The following is a 14,466-nucleotide window of genomic DNA, read 5'->3' as shown; positions in this document are numbered from 1 at the left end:
TGGAAACTGAAAAATTTGAAGAGTAGCTGAAACTACAAGCAAACAATTATGTTTACACATTAAGTCCATGATGGATTTTACATATACAAATTTTGGATTTTTAAATCCAAAGATTAAATAATTTGCTAACGGTCACAAAGTGAGTTAGTTGCAGAGCTAGGAATAGAACCCAGAGCTCCTGACTCTCAACCTACCCCACCCCAACAATCCTCACTGATGAAAGAGAATCTTGTATCCAATTGACACAGTAGGGAGAATTCAGTGTGGTGGAATGTAATTACTCACACAAAATGTTATTAGGACAGCAGGTTTAACACATTTACTCTTCTGAAAAATGATAAAGGATTTTTAATAATCAAATGTAGTTGGTAACTCTATTTAATATCTCATTTACATTTGGAAGCTCTAGTAATAATAATAAATTAATTAATAATGCTACCTAACACTAAGAACCTTCCATTCCAGGACCTCAAATCTTTTTACAAATATTAGTATGGTATCCCCTAGCATCATGATTGGACGTTGGGGTCAGTACTGATCGAAGGAGAGTAGCCCTTACTGAATCACCAGCACCATTTTCCTGCAGCACCTGAGTTATCCTTCGAGATTTCCCTTCCAAGCAACCTTTCATGATATTACATCTATGCCTATCTATGACCTCCAAAGCTCTATCCACCAGTCTTTTTGTGAATCATCACACCCTAACTCCTTCAGGCCTCCTTCTCTGATCAAATGAATCTTTAAAAAACTGCATTTTTTTAAATAACATTTTAGAAACAAATGATGATAAATGTAGCAAATTGATATATGCCCAATAATGGCAGTCAAGCAAACACACAGCATATTACGCACTGTTAAGCTTGGGTACAATACAGTCAACTGCCATCTTGTATTACAAAAAGAAACCCAGAACATTTGCTAGTATTATGAGATTGCTTCCTCTAGAGCTAAACAAACATCAATAAATATAAGTTCTCAGCTAGGAAAAGAAAAACATTCCCCTTATATATACAAGTTTTGCCTGAGGAGAAATAGAGTATCTAGATTCTATCCAATTCCTAGGAAGCATAGGAGGATATGCCAGGAGAGAGTCCTCTTCTGAAGATTAAGTACAGTAATTTGAATCAGTGACTTAAGGTCCCTTTAAAGAAGGAAATTAAATAACAACACTGAGTCAACACAAAGTAGAAATAATGGCAAAGAAAGAAAAAAATCAAGTGCATATATATAAACTACCCAAATCCTCCAAAGTCAAAGACTGTTTAATGCAGTGATGGGCAACCTGTGGCCAGCTGGCCACACGTGGCTCATCCAGGTAATCTGCTGGCAGGCCGCGAGACAGTTTGTTTACATTGATCATCCGCAGGTACAGCCGCCTGCTGCTCCCAGTGGCAGCGGTTTGCCATTTCTGGGCAATAGGAGCTGCGGGAAGCAGCAGCCAGCATGTTCCTGCAGATTACCCTGCTAGGCCGCGTGCGGGCCATGGTCGGCAGGTTGCCCACCATTGTTATAATGTAAAGGTTAAAAGGAGATATTTGAAAAAGGGTGAGTGGGGGAATAAAAATGGCAGACATAGGGACAGCACAGCATACTGTAGTTATGGCCTCTTTGTCTCTCCTGATGGTCTCCTGGCATTGTTTGAACCAGTGTAGCTCACTTAATAGTGTTAAACAGTGGTTCTCAAACTGTGGGTTGGGACCCCAAGGTGGGTCGCGACCCTGTTTTAATGGGATTGCTTGGGCTTCTGTTAGACTTGCTGGGGTCCGGGGCTGAAGCCAAAGCCTGAGCCCCACTGCCTGTTGCCGAAGCTGAAGCCTGAGGGCTTCAGCCTGGGTGGCGGTGCTCAGGTTACATACCCCCTGCATGGGGCTGCAGCCTTGGAGCTGCTTCGGCTTTGACCCCCTGGCCTGGGGTGGTGGGGCTCGGGCGGACTCAGGTTTTGGTCCCCCTCCTGGGGTTGTGTAGTAATTTTGGTTGTCAGAAGGGGATCGCAGTGCAACGAAGTTTGAGAACCCCTGAAGAAAGCTGTCCACTTAAGCAGAGTGCAGCTCACGCAACAATAACCAGGCTTGATATAGCATTTTCACATTTAGAACACTGTACAAACATCCTCTTTGTATAAATCTAATCTCTCTGTATACATACTTATATGGCCTCCTGCACTGTGAGCGCTTCTCAGTTATTTAAATAAATATATATAACAATCCCTGTCCTCTTCAACTTGTGGGAATAGCTTCTTTAGTATGTATTTTTGAATTTTTGGTTGTGTGTGTGCATGAGAAACAGAGAGAGAGAGAGAGAGAAAAAATGTTGAATGTCTGGGTAAAGAATTTATTAAGGGAAAGACAAATGGAACAAATGAGTTTTGTATTTAATTTAGTCTCAGTCCAGATCCTCTGAAAGATTTGTCTCCTCACTTACAAGTCAACAGTTTAATTGTTCTAGAATGTTACTTTCTTAGGCATCATTTGCTTGGGTCTTTCACAGAGCTATAGGAGAAAGACAAACAATATCAGAAAACGACAGGTTTCAGAGTAGCAGCCTTGTTAGTCAGTATTCTCAGAAACAAAAAGAGTACTTGTGGCACCTTAGAGACTAACAAATTTATTTGAGCATAAGCTTTCGTGAGCTTATGCTCAAATAAATTTGTTAGTCTCTAAGGTGCCATAAGTACTCCTTTTCTTTTTGTGAGTATCAGAAAATGTGATCGTAAAAGTGCAAAAATTGGCAGGAGGACTTGAGAAGCAGGTACAATACCTGAAACTTCATTTAACTTAGGTTTCCAAACTGATTAGGTCCCGAGCTTAATGCCTTTTAAAGGATGCATAACAGTTTTCATTCTAGCCTTTTGTTTTGTCACATATAACTTCCTGAAAACTTTCCTCTTTCAGCTGAAACTTGCTAGACATAGATTTTGTCTGAAGGTGATTTTTTTTTTAAAGTTTAGCTACATATATATAGAATAGATAGGAGGGCACACAAATCTACTGTATCAGTAGTTCAGGGGAGTTAAATGTGTTAAATGTGACAGTTTATTTTATGACTAACTATAGAATTTCCACCTATCCTGAGATATCTTTAGGCTGATATAATACGAGAGAGTGAGTGATATTTGTGTCAGGATGTGGTGGTGCAATAACAAGCCATTGTGACTCAATAACAAAGCCTAAAAAGGGCCAAACCCAATAGGAAGGACCTGTTCATTTTCCAATTTGAATGGGGCAACAAAAAAGAAAAGGGTGTGATTATATCAGCAAACAGACCTCTTTTTTTTCTGTTTAGAAAGACCTGAAGCTGAGAATTAACACCCAGTTCTTGACAAGTTAATGCTTATTATATATTCCACATTTCATCTCAGATCCAGTCTTATTTCTGAACAACTCCTTGATGAGAGCCAAAAATTGATGTTGAGTGGTCTAATTTAGAGTAAATGTCTATTTATTCCGGCTTAATTTTTAAGGCAGTTTTACATGGAAATGAAGGGTTTTGTTTTACTTTATGTCAATGTACAATGCAGATAACACACTGACACCTGAAGTGTTTTCATCCCTAACTTTCTCTATGGGTCGCATACAATAACATCAGAGAAGTTGTGTTGTGAAATAATGTCGCACCATTCCCTCTGCATGGGGGCATCATATCACACCATCCCAGCTTCCACCTGGGTAGTCACATTGCTCTGCTGTTCCTTCCTTGCAGAGCTTCTCGTCATGGCCTCCATGGCGGGATGTCATGCTGTCACCAGTTGTGACCTCTGCGGTGGGACGACACGCCGCCCTCTGGCCCATCGAGTGCCAGGCCATCCCCTGCTCCGATGAGGCTGCCGTGTGGGGAGGTCACACCGTCTCCAGGCCCGCCGTGACCTCTGCATTGGGACGTCATCCTCTAGCCCATCGAGGCCCCGTGTGGGGAGCATCACCGGGCCCCAGGCCCCTGGTCCAGGCAGTGGGGACAGGAGCTGTGACCGTTAGCTCCTTGGTCTCTCCTGGCAACCGCTCGCCCCCACTTCCCCAGCCGCTCCCCCAACTCCCCCATTCCCGACTCCCTCTTCAGGGGGCTGGTAACCATAGAAACTTCCAGAATGGACCAGCCCTGCCTCGCCTCCTTCACCGTGACTACTGCTCCCAACCAATAGGCTCACTCCGCTTGGCTGTCCCTTCGAAGCTGATTGGTCCGCGACACGGGTCACACAGACCAATGGAACGATGACGGAGGGGCGCGACGCCGCACGTCATTGCGGAGAGCTTGAACTCCGCCAATCAAGAGTAGCCAGCTTAGTCGGCGCCAACCAATGGAAAGGTTCCAGCGCGGGTTCCGCAACCAATAGCTAGCTTCCACGAAGCCGCGAGGGAGACTATATAAGGGTGGGAGGCCGGGGTGGCCTAGGTATAGCGCCAGCAGTAACGAGCGGAGCGGGTCTGTGTGTGTCGCGGTAACGGTGAGTGGGGCGTGGGGCCGCGGTGCCGGCGTCCCGGGCGATGGAGCGCCCTTGTCTCCGGGCGCGGCGGGGCTGAGGCGCGGCGGGGCCCGGGGCGCGGCGGGGCTGAGGCGCGGCGGGCGGATGTGGCGGGGCCCGGGGCCTGAGGCGCGGCGGGGCTGAGCCGCTCTTCCTCGCACCGCCCAGGTTCCCGGCGGCCAGCATGAGACGGGCGCTGGTGGTGGTGCTGCTGCTGCTGGGCGGCGTGCGCGGCGAGGAGGAGGAGAAGAAGGAGGACGTGGGCACCGTGGTGGGCATCGACCTGGGAACCACATACTCATGGTGCGTAGAGCGGGGGCTGCCCGGCCAGGGCCGCGCGCTCCCTGGCCTCCTCCCCTCCCCCCGCGGCCCCTTCTCCCCACGCGGGGCCGGGGGCCTTGTCCAGCGCGGCTGACCCCGGCTTTCCTCTTACAGCGTTGGCGTCTTTAAGAACGGCCGCGTGGAAATCATTGCGAATGACCAGGGCAACCGAATCACTCCGTCCTACGTCGCGTTCACACCCGAAGGGGAGCGTCTCATCGGCGATGCTGCGAAGAACCAGCTAACCTCCAATCCGGAGAATACGGTGTTTGATGCCAAACGCCTGATTGGCCGCACGTGGAATGATCCATCAGTACAACAGGATATCAAATATCTGCCTTTCAAGGTATGTGCAAAAATTCACACTGCAAACTGCTTAACTTGGAAGGCCACCTTTATGTTGGAGAAAAGTGACTTGTGGACTTAGATTCTATGTTGAAGCCTATAGGATTGAGTTGTGGTTAGGGTCTGCTACATCAGACTATGGTATAAGTCTTGTGGATATTACAGACCTAAACTCCAATAGGTGACTTCTGTTTTCATTGCATCTTCCCTTTATTCATAATTGCAAAACGAATTCTCTTGGACATCCAATAAATGCTAATTTTTTTTACTAATTAGGGAGGGTGATTAGGATGGCAACAGTTACCATAGTCTGTCCCATAACTGGAGTAGTTCAGAATGCTAAATATCTTGCCTTGAATAAAAATGAAATATACAGGTTGTGGAAATGGAACTGACATGTAATATCCATGTACATAATTGTAATCAATGTGGGCTCTCAGCATAAAATATTACTGGAGAGAACATCTGTTGTCTGCTCTTTTCTCCTTTCTTGACTTTTGAGTAGTGAGCATTGTTCAGGATTCAGTTCTTGTCAAGGATTTAAAATTACTAGAAATATATTCTTCAAACTTAAGTGTTTGTATTCTTATAGGTTCTTGAAAAGAAGACCAAGCCATATATACAAGTTGATGTTGGTGGTGGACAGACAAAGACATTTGCTCCAGAAGAAATTTCTGCTATGGTTTTGACAAAGATGAAGGAAACTGCTGAGGCCTACTTAGGAAAGAAGGTAGGTAACATAACAAATGGTCAACTGACTTCTTGTAGAAGCAGCAGTTTTCCAAAGTGATAGTGACAGGTGAACTCCTAAGCTGCAGACCAAAGTCTGACTCTTAATTTCTACCCAGTTTGGCTGGGAGCACTTGAAGATGAGGTCAGACAGGACCCATTGAGCTTTGCTTAATTTTGTCTGGCCACTCTAGGGGTAGCATTAAAGGAAGCCATTCTTCATCTGGAAGGTGAGAAGGCACTCAAGGCAGTGGCAGTTCCTCTAACACTTGGAAATCATCAAGCTTTCATTTGTGTTCTTGCTGCTGATTATTGAAGTTGTTACATTAATCCTCATCCTGCTCCTCTAGGTTACCCATGCTGTTGTCACTGTCCCAGCTTATTTCAATGATGCTCAGCGTCAAGCTACAAAGGATGCCGGTACCATTGCTGGATTGAATGTAATGAGAATAATCAATGAACCGTAAGTTGTTTGTTTTTAACTGTACTGCAGATGTCATGCTGTATTAGGTCTTGTGAGTTGTCTAACTACTATTTCTTCAACACAGTACTGCTGCTGCCATCGCTTATGGACTGGATAAGCGGGAGGGTGAGAAGAACATCCTTGTGTTTGATCTAGGCGGTGGAACCTTTGATGTCTCCCTCCTCACAATTGATAATGGTGTCTTTGAAGTTGTGGCTACAAATGGAGATACTCACTTGGGCGGAGAGGACTTTGACCAACGTGTTATGGAACACTTCATCAAGTTATACAAGAAGAAAACTGGAAAAGATGTTAGGAAGGACAACAGATCTGTACAGAAGCTACGTCGGGAAGTAGAGAAAGCAAAGCGAGCTCTGTCCTCTCAGCATCAGGCTAGAATTGAAATAGAGTCCTTCTTTGAAGGAGAGGACTTCTCTGAGACACTGACTCGTGCAAAGTTTGAAGAACTGAATATGGTTAGTATTTGAAGCTAGAGTTACAATTGCTTTGTGGTAAATCAGTGGCTTGCAGTTACTTGCATGTTTAGCATATTCAGCTATTGGTTATACTGCATTAAATTTACAAAACACATTAAATGTAACTCTGCTAAGAAGCAATAACTCCCCAGCTCACGTGGGAGTAGGGAGGAGAAACTAAGGCAAGAGCCTTGCCTAAGGTCATGTGGTAAGCTGACATCTGGCTGGAGTCAATGGTTGGTGTGTGTTTTGGCTTGCTCATGGTCACTTGTCCAGACCACACTTTGTTGAGATGCATTTCTCCAGCATAGGGGAGAAATAGTGCCTTACCTTACTATTTGTCACTTTTTGCCTTTTAGGATCTGTTCCGTTCCACCATGAAGCCTGTGCAGAAAGTTTTAGAAGATTCTGACCTGAAGAAATCTGATATTGATGAGATTGTACTTGTGGGTGGCTCTACTCGAATCCCCAAGATACAACAGCTTGTTAAAGAGTTCTTCAATGGCAAAGAGCCTTCTCGTGGCATCAATCCAGATGAGGCTGTTGCTTATGGTGCCGCCGTTCAGGCTGGTGTCCTTTCGGGTGACCAAGATACTGGTAGGTGCAAACCTAAACTTTCTGAAAGTTACTAGTTTATACTTGTTTTTGAAGCAGGTTTTTGGAGGCCTGATGCACGATTTGTTCTCAACTTGGAAACTAAATTCTAATTTGTTACTAGGAACAGTCTATACTTGCCATACTTTCACAAGGCTACAGTAATCATGGGCCCTTGTCATTTCTAGTGTAACAATAGAATCTCTAACTGTGAATAAGAGTAAAACAAACTAGAAACATGTCTCTCTTTAGGTGACCTGGTGTTACTTGATGTGTGTCCTCTGACACTTGGCATTGAAACTGTTGGGGGTGTTATGACAAAGCTCATCCCAAGAAATACTGTTGTCCCCACCAAGAAATCACAGATTTTCTCCACCGCTTCTGATAACCAGCCAACTGTAACAATCAAGGTCTATGAAGGTAAGTTCTCAATCACTGAACTAAATTAGGATGGATGTATCCTGTACACATTTGTCTTGTGAAAACTTAACTTTATTAAGTTAGACATGGAGCAATGAATGACCATGCCTTGAGAGGTCATCTCAGAATTCCTTATTATATCCCTTGAAGAAACTACTCCTCTAGTAGGGAGACCTTGGTAACAGACCAACTCAAAAGGCTACTTTTTAGCATCTTACAGAATACTAGTGTTCTAGTAACAGTGCTTGATTGGATTGTCCAGTGTTCCCTTCCTCCCTTTTCATAGGGCACTAATTTTGTGGTCTCTGGAGGGAGAAGTCTAAATCACCCCTTCAGTTTAAAATATACTGATATTGTAAAGCCTTTTTACAACAAACGTGGGTGTCAGTATTCCTTTGCTGTTACAGGCAAAGGAACATGCTGCTCCAGGCAATTTTAAAAAAAGCCAAACTTGTTTGGGAGTAGGCCATCTGGTAATCATTCAAAGATTCAAGTGTCCCCACACTTGAGCTGGGCTTTCACCCCCCCTTAAAGTGAAACAAATATAGGTTCAAAACCCAAGATTAGTCAGTCAAATCACATGTAACTCCACCTTTTTAAGCACAAGTACAAACTAAAACTCTTACCTGTATAGGTGAACGTCCTCTCACCAAGGATAATCATCTCCTGGGTACTTTTGACTTGACTGGAATCCCTCCTGCTCCTCGTGGTGTTCCACAGATTGAAGTTACCTTTGAGATAGATGTGAATGGAATCCTCCGTGTTACAGCAGAAGATAAGGGCACTGGAAATAAAAACAAGATTACAATTACCAATGACCAGAACCGTCTGACACCAGAGGAGATTGAGAGGATGGTTAATGATGCTGAGAAGTTTGCAGAGGAAGACAAAAAGCTTAAAGAACGTATTGATACCAGAAATGAGTTGGAAAGCTACGCTTATTCACTGAAGAATCAGATTGGGGACAAAGAGAAACTAGGTGGCAAACTCTCACCTGAAGACAAGGAAACAATAGAGAAGGCAGTAGAGGAAAAGATTGAATGGCTTGAGAGTCACCAAGATGCTGAAATTGAAGATTTCAAAGCTAAGAAGAAGGAGCTGGAGGAGGTTGTCCAGCCAATTGTTAGCAAGCTTTATGGAAGTGCAGGACCTCCGCCTGAAGAGGAAGCAGGAGAGAAGGATGAATTGTAAATCTTGATCTCTGAATGTTACCTTGTAAATACTGGACTCAGGAACTCTTCTGTTCAGATGAAGAACTCTAATCTGGAATGTAATTGGAATCTTCACTTTTGAGTGGAGATGGAAATGTTAGCCCAAAGTGGCTGTTTACTGCTTTTCATTAGCAGTTGCTTGATGTCTGTGGGGAGGAGGGAGGCAAGGGTAGTGGGGTGGGACTGTAAAACGAGTTGGGGTTTAGAAATGTTCCAGTTGAAAACATACTAACTGGTCATGTGCATTCTGTGTAGAATTTTTTTCTACCCAAGTGACCACAATAAATTTGTTTACACTGGATCTAGCTTAATTTCATATTTCCTGTCATGCCTGATTATAGACGACCAAACTCAGTGCAGTTCATCTGTTAAAATGTTCTCCAACTAAAGTTCTGTTCATCCTGCAAATAGTCCAAGTACTTCAGTGTAAGCATTTAAGCTGAAGTGCTGCTAGGCACAACAGTTGTCAAGCTGGTAACTTCCTAGGAAAAAGGACCCATCTCCCTTAAGGTACAGTGAGCAATTAAAGTCCAAATGAGTACTTCTCTAGGTAACCAAGGGTGAGAGGACTGAGTCAGATTCAAGAAGGCTGGATGACTTTTACTACTCCAAGTAGTAAGATTAGTGCCTACACCTCACTCCAGTATATAATCCTTAAAGCACCCATAGGTACAAGTACTCTTGGCAGAGGTGCTGTGGACCTAGCCAGCTGGTCCTTTCCCCCATTAGCAGGAAAAGGAGCTACTATGGATCAGAATAGCTGTGATCAACTGAAAGGTATAGTCAAACAATTGGCTGCACTTGTGATTCTCAGTAAAACCAAGTTTGGCTTGGTTTAGTTTTAATTGTTGAAAGACAAAATAGTACAATACAAAACATGCATGCTGCCTTTATGGGAACTACTTGTGGCATATTCACCTTAAGTTGTGCTTAAATAAGCATTTCTGCTAGTATTTATAGTAGCATTTTACAAAATGCTACTACACTACTAAAATCCTACCCACCAGTTGTAACACTTAATCTGCTTTTGTTCTGTACTTGTCACTGTTTGGGATATCCCATTCCAAACCTGTTGTATATAGGTATATCCTAACCTGTGAAAAAACGTGCTGCTCATGTATCTAGCCTGACAGGCTTTCTATTTTCTAATGCCAAAGCTGATGTCAGCCTTGCAAAGTGACACCCAAAGGTGTCCTTTGACTTTGTACCCTCTTGAGATAGCTTAAAAGCTATTGAATATGTGCAGCTTTGAGGTACAGATGTGATTATAGTGTGTAGTAGCAGAGGTTTAGCAAACAGTATAGCATAGGAAATGCCTGGCTGAACCATGCACCTAATTATCATGTGTTCCGAGGCTCTCTGACAGTATTGACTGGCTCCAGTGTTCTCTAAGGCACTTGCCAGGAATAAGTTTCCTTACCCAGAGCTTGCATTCTAAAGGCCCAATCAAAATGTCACTGAAAGCAGTGGTATGACTTGACTAGAAAGTTGTCATTAGGCCCATAAGACAAGACAATGTTCTATATGCATTTTCAGTTGGGCAGAGACACTTTAAAGATGCAAAGTACTGCACAAATATACATGATACTAAAGGTTTCAGAGTAGCAGCCGTGTTAGTCTGTATTCGCAAAAAGAAAAGGAGTACTTGTGGCACCTTAGACTAACAAATTTATTAGAGCATAAGCTTTTGTGAGCTATGAAGTGAGCTGTAGCTCACGAAAGCTTATGCTCTAATAAATTTGTTAGTCTCTAAGGTGCCATAAGTACTGATCTTCTTTCTATGATACTAAAGGAATCTCATTCAACACTACAGGGATTTTCCTCAAGTGTAAGTGCTTCAATGGAATTGCCTCCTCCATTACTGTGAAAAGGCTGTATCTAGCTTTTAGTAGATCCTGAGTTTGTGATGCCCCAGTCACACTACCTCTAGTTCCATGCTAAAGTCTGTTCAACCTACTAACCACTTCTTGGCCTCTAACACACTGATGTAGTGAAACAGTTCTGTAAAAATGGGTGGTTACTTTCAGCATAATGCCATACTTTTAATCGCTTAATGTATCCACTCATCCAGTTCCTTTATTTGCTGAACCATGGGAAAAGGCTTCATGAGGAATGAAAAGCTTCATGAGTCAGTACTAGGCAAATTAGTTGAAACAATAGTAAAGAATACAATTGTCAGACACAGAACAATTGTTGGGGGAAAAAGTCAAGAGGGTTTTTGTAAAGGGAGATCATGTCTTAATAATCTATTGGCTCTTTGAGGTCAACAAATGTGGACATAGTGTCATTTGATTTCCAGAAAGCCTTTGAGAAGGTCCCTCAGCAAAGGTTCTTATGTAAATTGTCATGGGATAAAAGGGAAGATCCTTTCATGGATTGAGAACTAGTTAAAAGACAGGGAACAAAGAGTAGGAATAAATGGTAAACTCTCTCAGAATGGAGAGGGGTAACTAGTGGTGTTCCCCAAAGGTCAGTCTTAAGACCAAGCCTATTCAACTTAAATGAAATGGAGATAGGTAAACTGAGGTAGCAAAGTTTGCAGATACTAAACTGCTCAAGATAGTTAAGACCAAAGCAGACTGAAGAATTTCACAAAACTAAGTGATTGGGCAACAAAGTGGCAAATTAACTTTAATGTAGCTAAATGTAAAGTAATGCACATTGGAAAAAATAACCCCAACTATACATACAATATGATAAAAAGAAAAGGAGTACTTGTGGCACCTTAGAGACTAACAAATTTATTAGAGCATAAGCTTTCGTGAGCTACAGCTCACTTCATCGGATGCATTTGGTGGAAAAAACAGAGGAGAGATTTATATACACACACAGAGAGAACATGAAACAATGGGTTTATCATACACACTGTAAGGAGAGTGATCACTTAAGATAAGCCATCACCAACAGCAGGGGGGGAAAAGGAGGAAAACCTTTCATGGTGACAAGCAAGGTAGGCTAATTCCAGCAGTTAACAAGAATATCAGAGGAACAGCGGGGGGTGAGGTGGGAGGGAGAAATACCATGGGGAAATAGAAAAGGAGTACCCGTGGCACCTTAGAGACTAACAAATTTATTAGAGCATAAGCTTTCGTAAGCTACAGCTCACTTCATCGGATGCATTACTTGCATGGGGAAATAGTTTTACTTTGTGTAATGACTCATCCATTCCCAGTCTCTATTCAAGCCTAAGTTAATTGTATCCAGTTTGCAAATTAATTCCAATTCAGCAGTCTCTCGTTGGAGTCTGTTTTTGAAGCTTTTTTGAAGCCACTCTTAGGTCTGTGATCGAGTGACCAGAGAGATTGAAGTGTTCTCCAACTGGTTTTTGAATGTTATAATTCTTGACGCCCCTCTGCCATGTACATTGGCCAAACTGGACAGTCTCTACGTAAAAGAATGAATGGACACAAATCAGATGTCAAGAATTATAACATTCAAAAACCAGTCGGAGAACACTTCAATCTCTCTGGTCACTCGATCACAGACCTAAGAGTGGCTATCCTTCAACAAAAAAGCTTCAAAAACAGACTCCAACAAGAGACTGCTGAATTAGAATTAATTTGCAAACTGGATACAATTAACTTAGGCTTGAATAGAGACTGGGAATGGATGAGTCATTACACAAAGTAAAACTATTTCCCCATGGTATTTCTCCCTCCCACCCCACCCCCCACTGTTCCTCTGATATTCTTGTTAACTGCTGGAATTAGCCTACCTGCTTGTCACCATGAAAGGTTTTCCTCCTTCCCCCCCTGCTGTTGGTGATGGCTTATCTTAAGTGATCACTCTCCTTACAGTGTGTATGATAAACCCATTGTTTCATGTTCTCTGTGTGTGTGTGTGTATATAAATCTCTCCTCTGTTTTTTCCACCAAATGCATCCGATGAAGTGAGCTGTAGCTCACGAAAGCTTATGCTCTAATAAATTTGTTAGTCTCTAAGGTGCCACAAGTACTCCTTTTCTTTTTGCAAATACAGACTAACACGGCTGCTACTCTGAAACCTACAATATGATAGGGGCTAGTTTAGCTACAACTAAGCAGGAGACAGATCTTGAGTCATTGTGGATAGTTCTCTGAAGACCTCCACACAGTGTGCTGTAGCAGTCAAAATAGCAAATGTGATGTTAGGAATAATTAAAAAAGGGATGGAGAATCTTATTTCCCTTATATAAATCTATGGTACACCCACATCTTGAATACTGCATACAGATGTAGTCCCCTCAACTCAAAAAAGATATACGGGCATTAGAAAAGGGCAACTAAAATCATTAGAGGTTTGGAACAGGTCCCACGTGAGGAGAGATTAAAGAGGCTAGGACTTTTCAGCTTGGAAAAGATGCATGATAGGTCTATAAAATCACGAGTGGCATGGAGAAAGTGAATAAGGAAGTTATTTATTTGTTCCCACCAAATGAAATTAATGGGCAGCAGGTTTAAAACAAATAAGAGGAAGTTCTTCACACACCACACAGTCAACCTGTGGAACTCCTTGCGTGAGGAGGTTGTGAAGGCTAGGACTATACCAGGGTTTAAAAGAGAACTGGATAAATTCATGGAGGTTAAGTCCATTAACGGCCATTAGCCAGGATGGATAAGGAATGGTGTCCCTAGCCTCTGCTTGTCAGAGGGTGGAGATGGATAGCAGGAGAGAGATCACTAGATTAGTACCTGGTAGGTTCACTCCCTCTGGGCACCTGGCATTGGCCACTGTCAGTAAACAGGATACTGGGTTGGATGGACTTTTGGCCTGACACAGTATCGCCATTCTTATGAACTTGCCTTCCCCCTTCATTCACTTAACTGAGCCACTACAAGAATTATTTGGGGCATATTACCTTTGATTCAGATTAAATTTTTATTTACCATCACTGTCCAATTATGTTAACTCAAATTTCCACTTCACTATCCATTTCCTAGTATTAAAATGTCCCACCTTCCATTGACCAAGCAACTAAGCTTAGCTGAATAGTAGCATAGGCTTTGCCAAATTTCACTTAAACATTGATCTTTAAGACTAAATTATAGGGAGAAAACCAACAAAATAATTGATTTCACAGAGGGCAGATCTTAGCCCCTATTAATTTACAATTTCATTTTTGGCTTATCTAGGAACACGTTTCAATTTTTTTAAATGACAAACCTTCCTAGTCCTTGATATTAACTTTTAAAAGGTACTAAATGAAAGGCACTTCATTTGAAAGTGAAACGACTCCTACCCACTAGTTTTAAACCTCAGCAGTATAAATGTAACTTGAGCAGTAGATAAAAATAAGGTGACTGTCCATCTGGATACTGTACCTGTCACTAGTATCAAGTTAAATCCAGGAACTTTACTTCAGTATCATAAGAGGATTGTAGATACCTAGTGCTCCCACCTGAGGGGAACTATCTAGGGGCTTATCTACACAGCCAATTTTAGTGCTAGTTATACCACTGTGAACACCCTTGT

The 14,466-nt window shown here is 42.6% G+C and overlaps 1 protein-coding gene across 1 annotated transcript; it reads left to right on the top strand.

Annotated features, from left to right (window-relative positions):
* The first annotated feature begins 4,332 nt into the window (after positions 1–4,332).
* On the top strand, positions 4,333–9,316 carry HSPA5 (heat shock protein family A (Hsp70) member 5). Its single transcript, XM_038375155.2, has 9 exons — positions 4,333–4,438; positions 4,625–4,759; positions 4,892–5,123; positions 5,715–5,852; positions 6,202–6,314; positions 6,400–6,790; positions 7,150–7,387; positions 7,637–7,804; positions 8,439–9,316. Exons 2-9 carry the CDS (start codon positions 4,641–4,643, stop codon positions 8,993–8,995), a joined length of 1,956 nt encoding a protein of 651 aa, XP_038231083.1. The 5' UTR covers positions 4,333–4,438; positions 4,625–4,640; the 3' UTR covers positions 8,996–9,316.
* The last annotated feature ends 5,150 nt before the right edge of the window (positions 9,317–14,466 follow it).

Source organism: Dermochelys coriacea, chromosome 16 (genome assembly GCF_009764565.3).
Source record: "Dermochelys coriacea isolate rDerCor1 chromosome 16, rDerCor1.pri.v4, whole genome shotgun sequence".
NCBI lineage: Eukaryota > Metazoa > Chordata > Testudines > Dermochelyidae > Dermochelys > Dermochelys coriacea.
The sequence above is the reverse complement of the archived record's forward strand: the minus strand, read 5'-3'. Positions and strand labels throughout refer to the sequence as shown.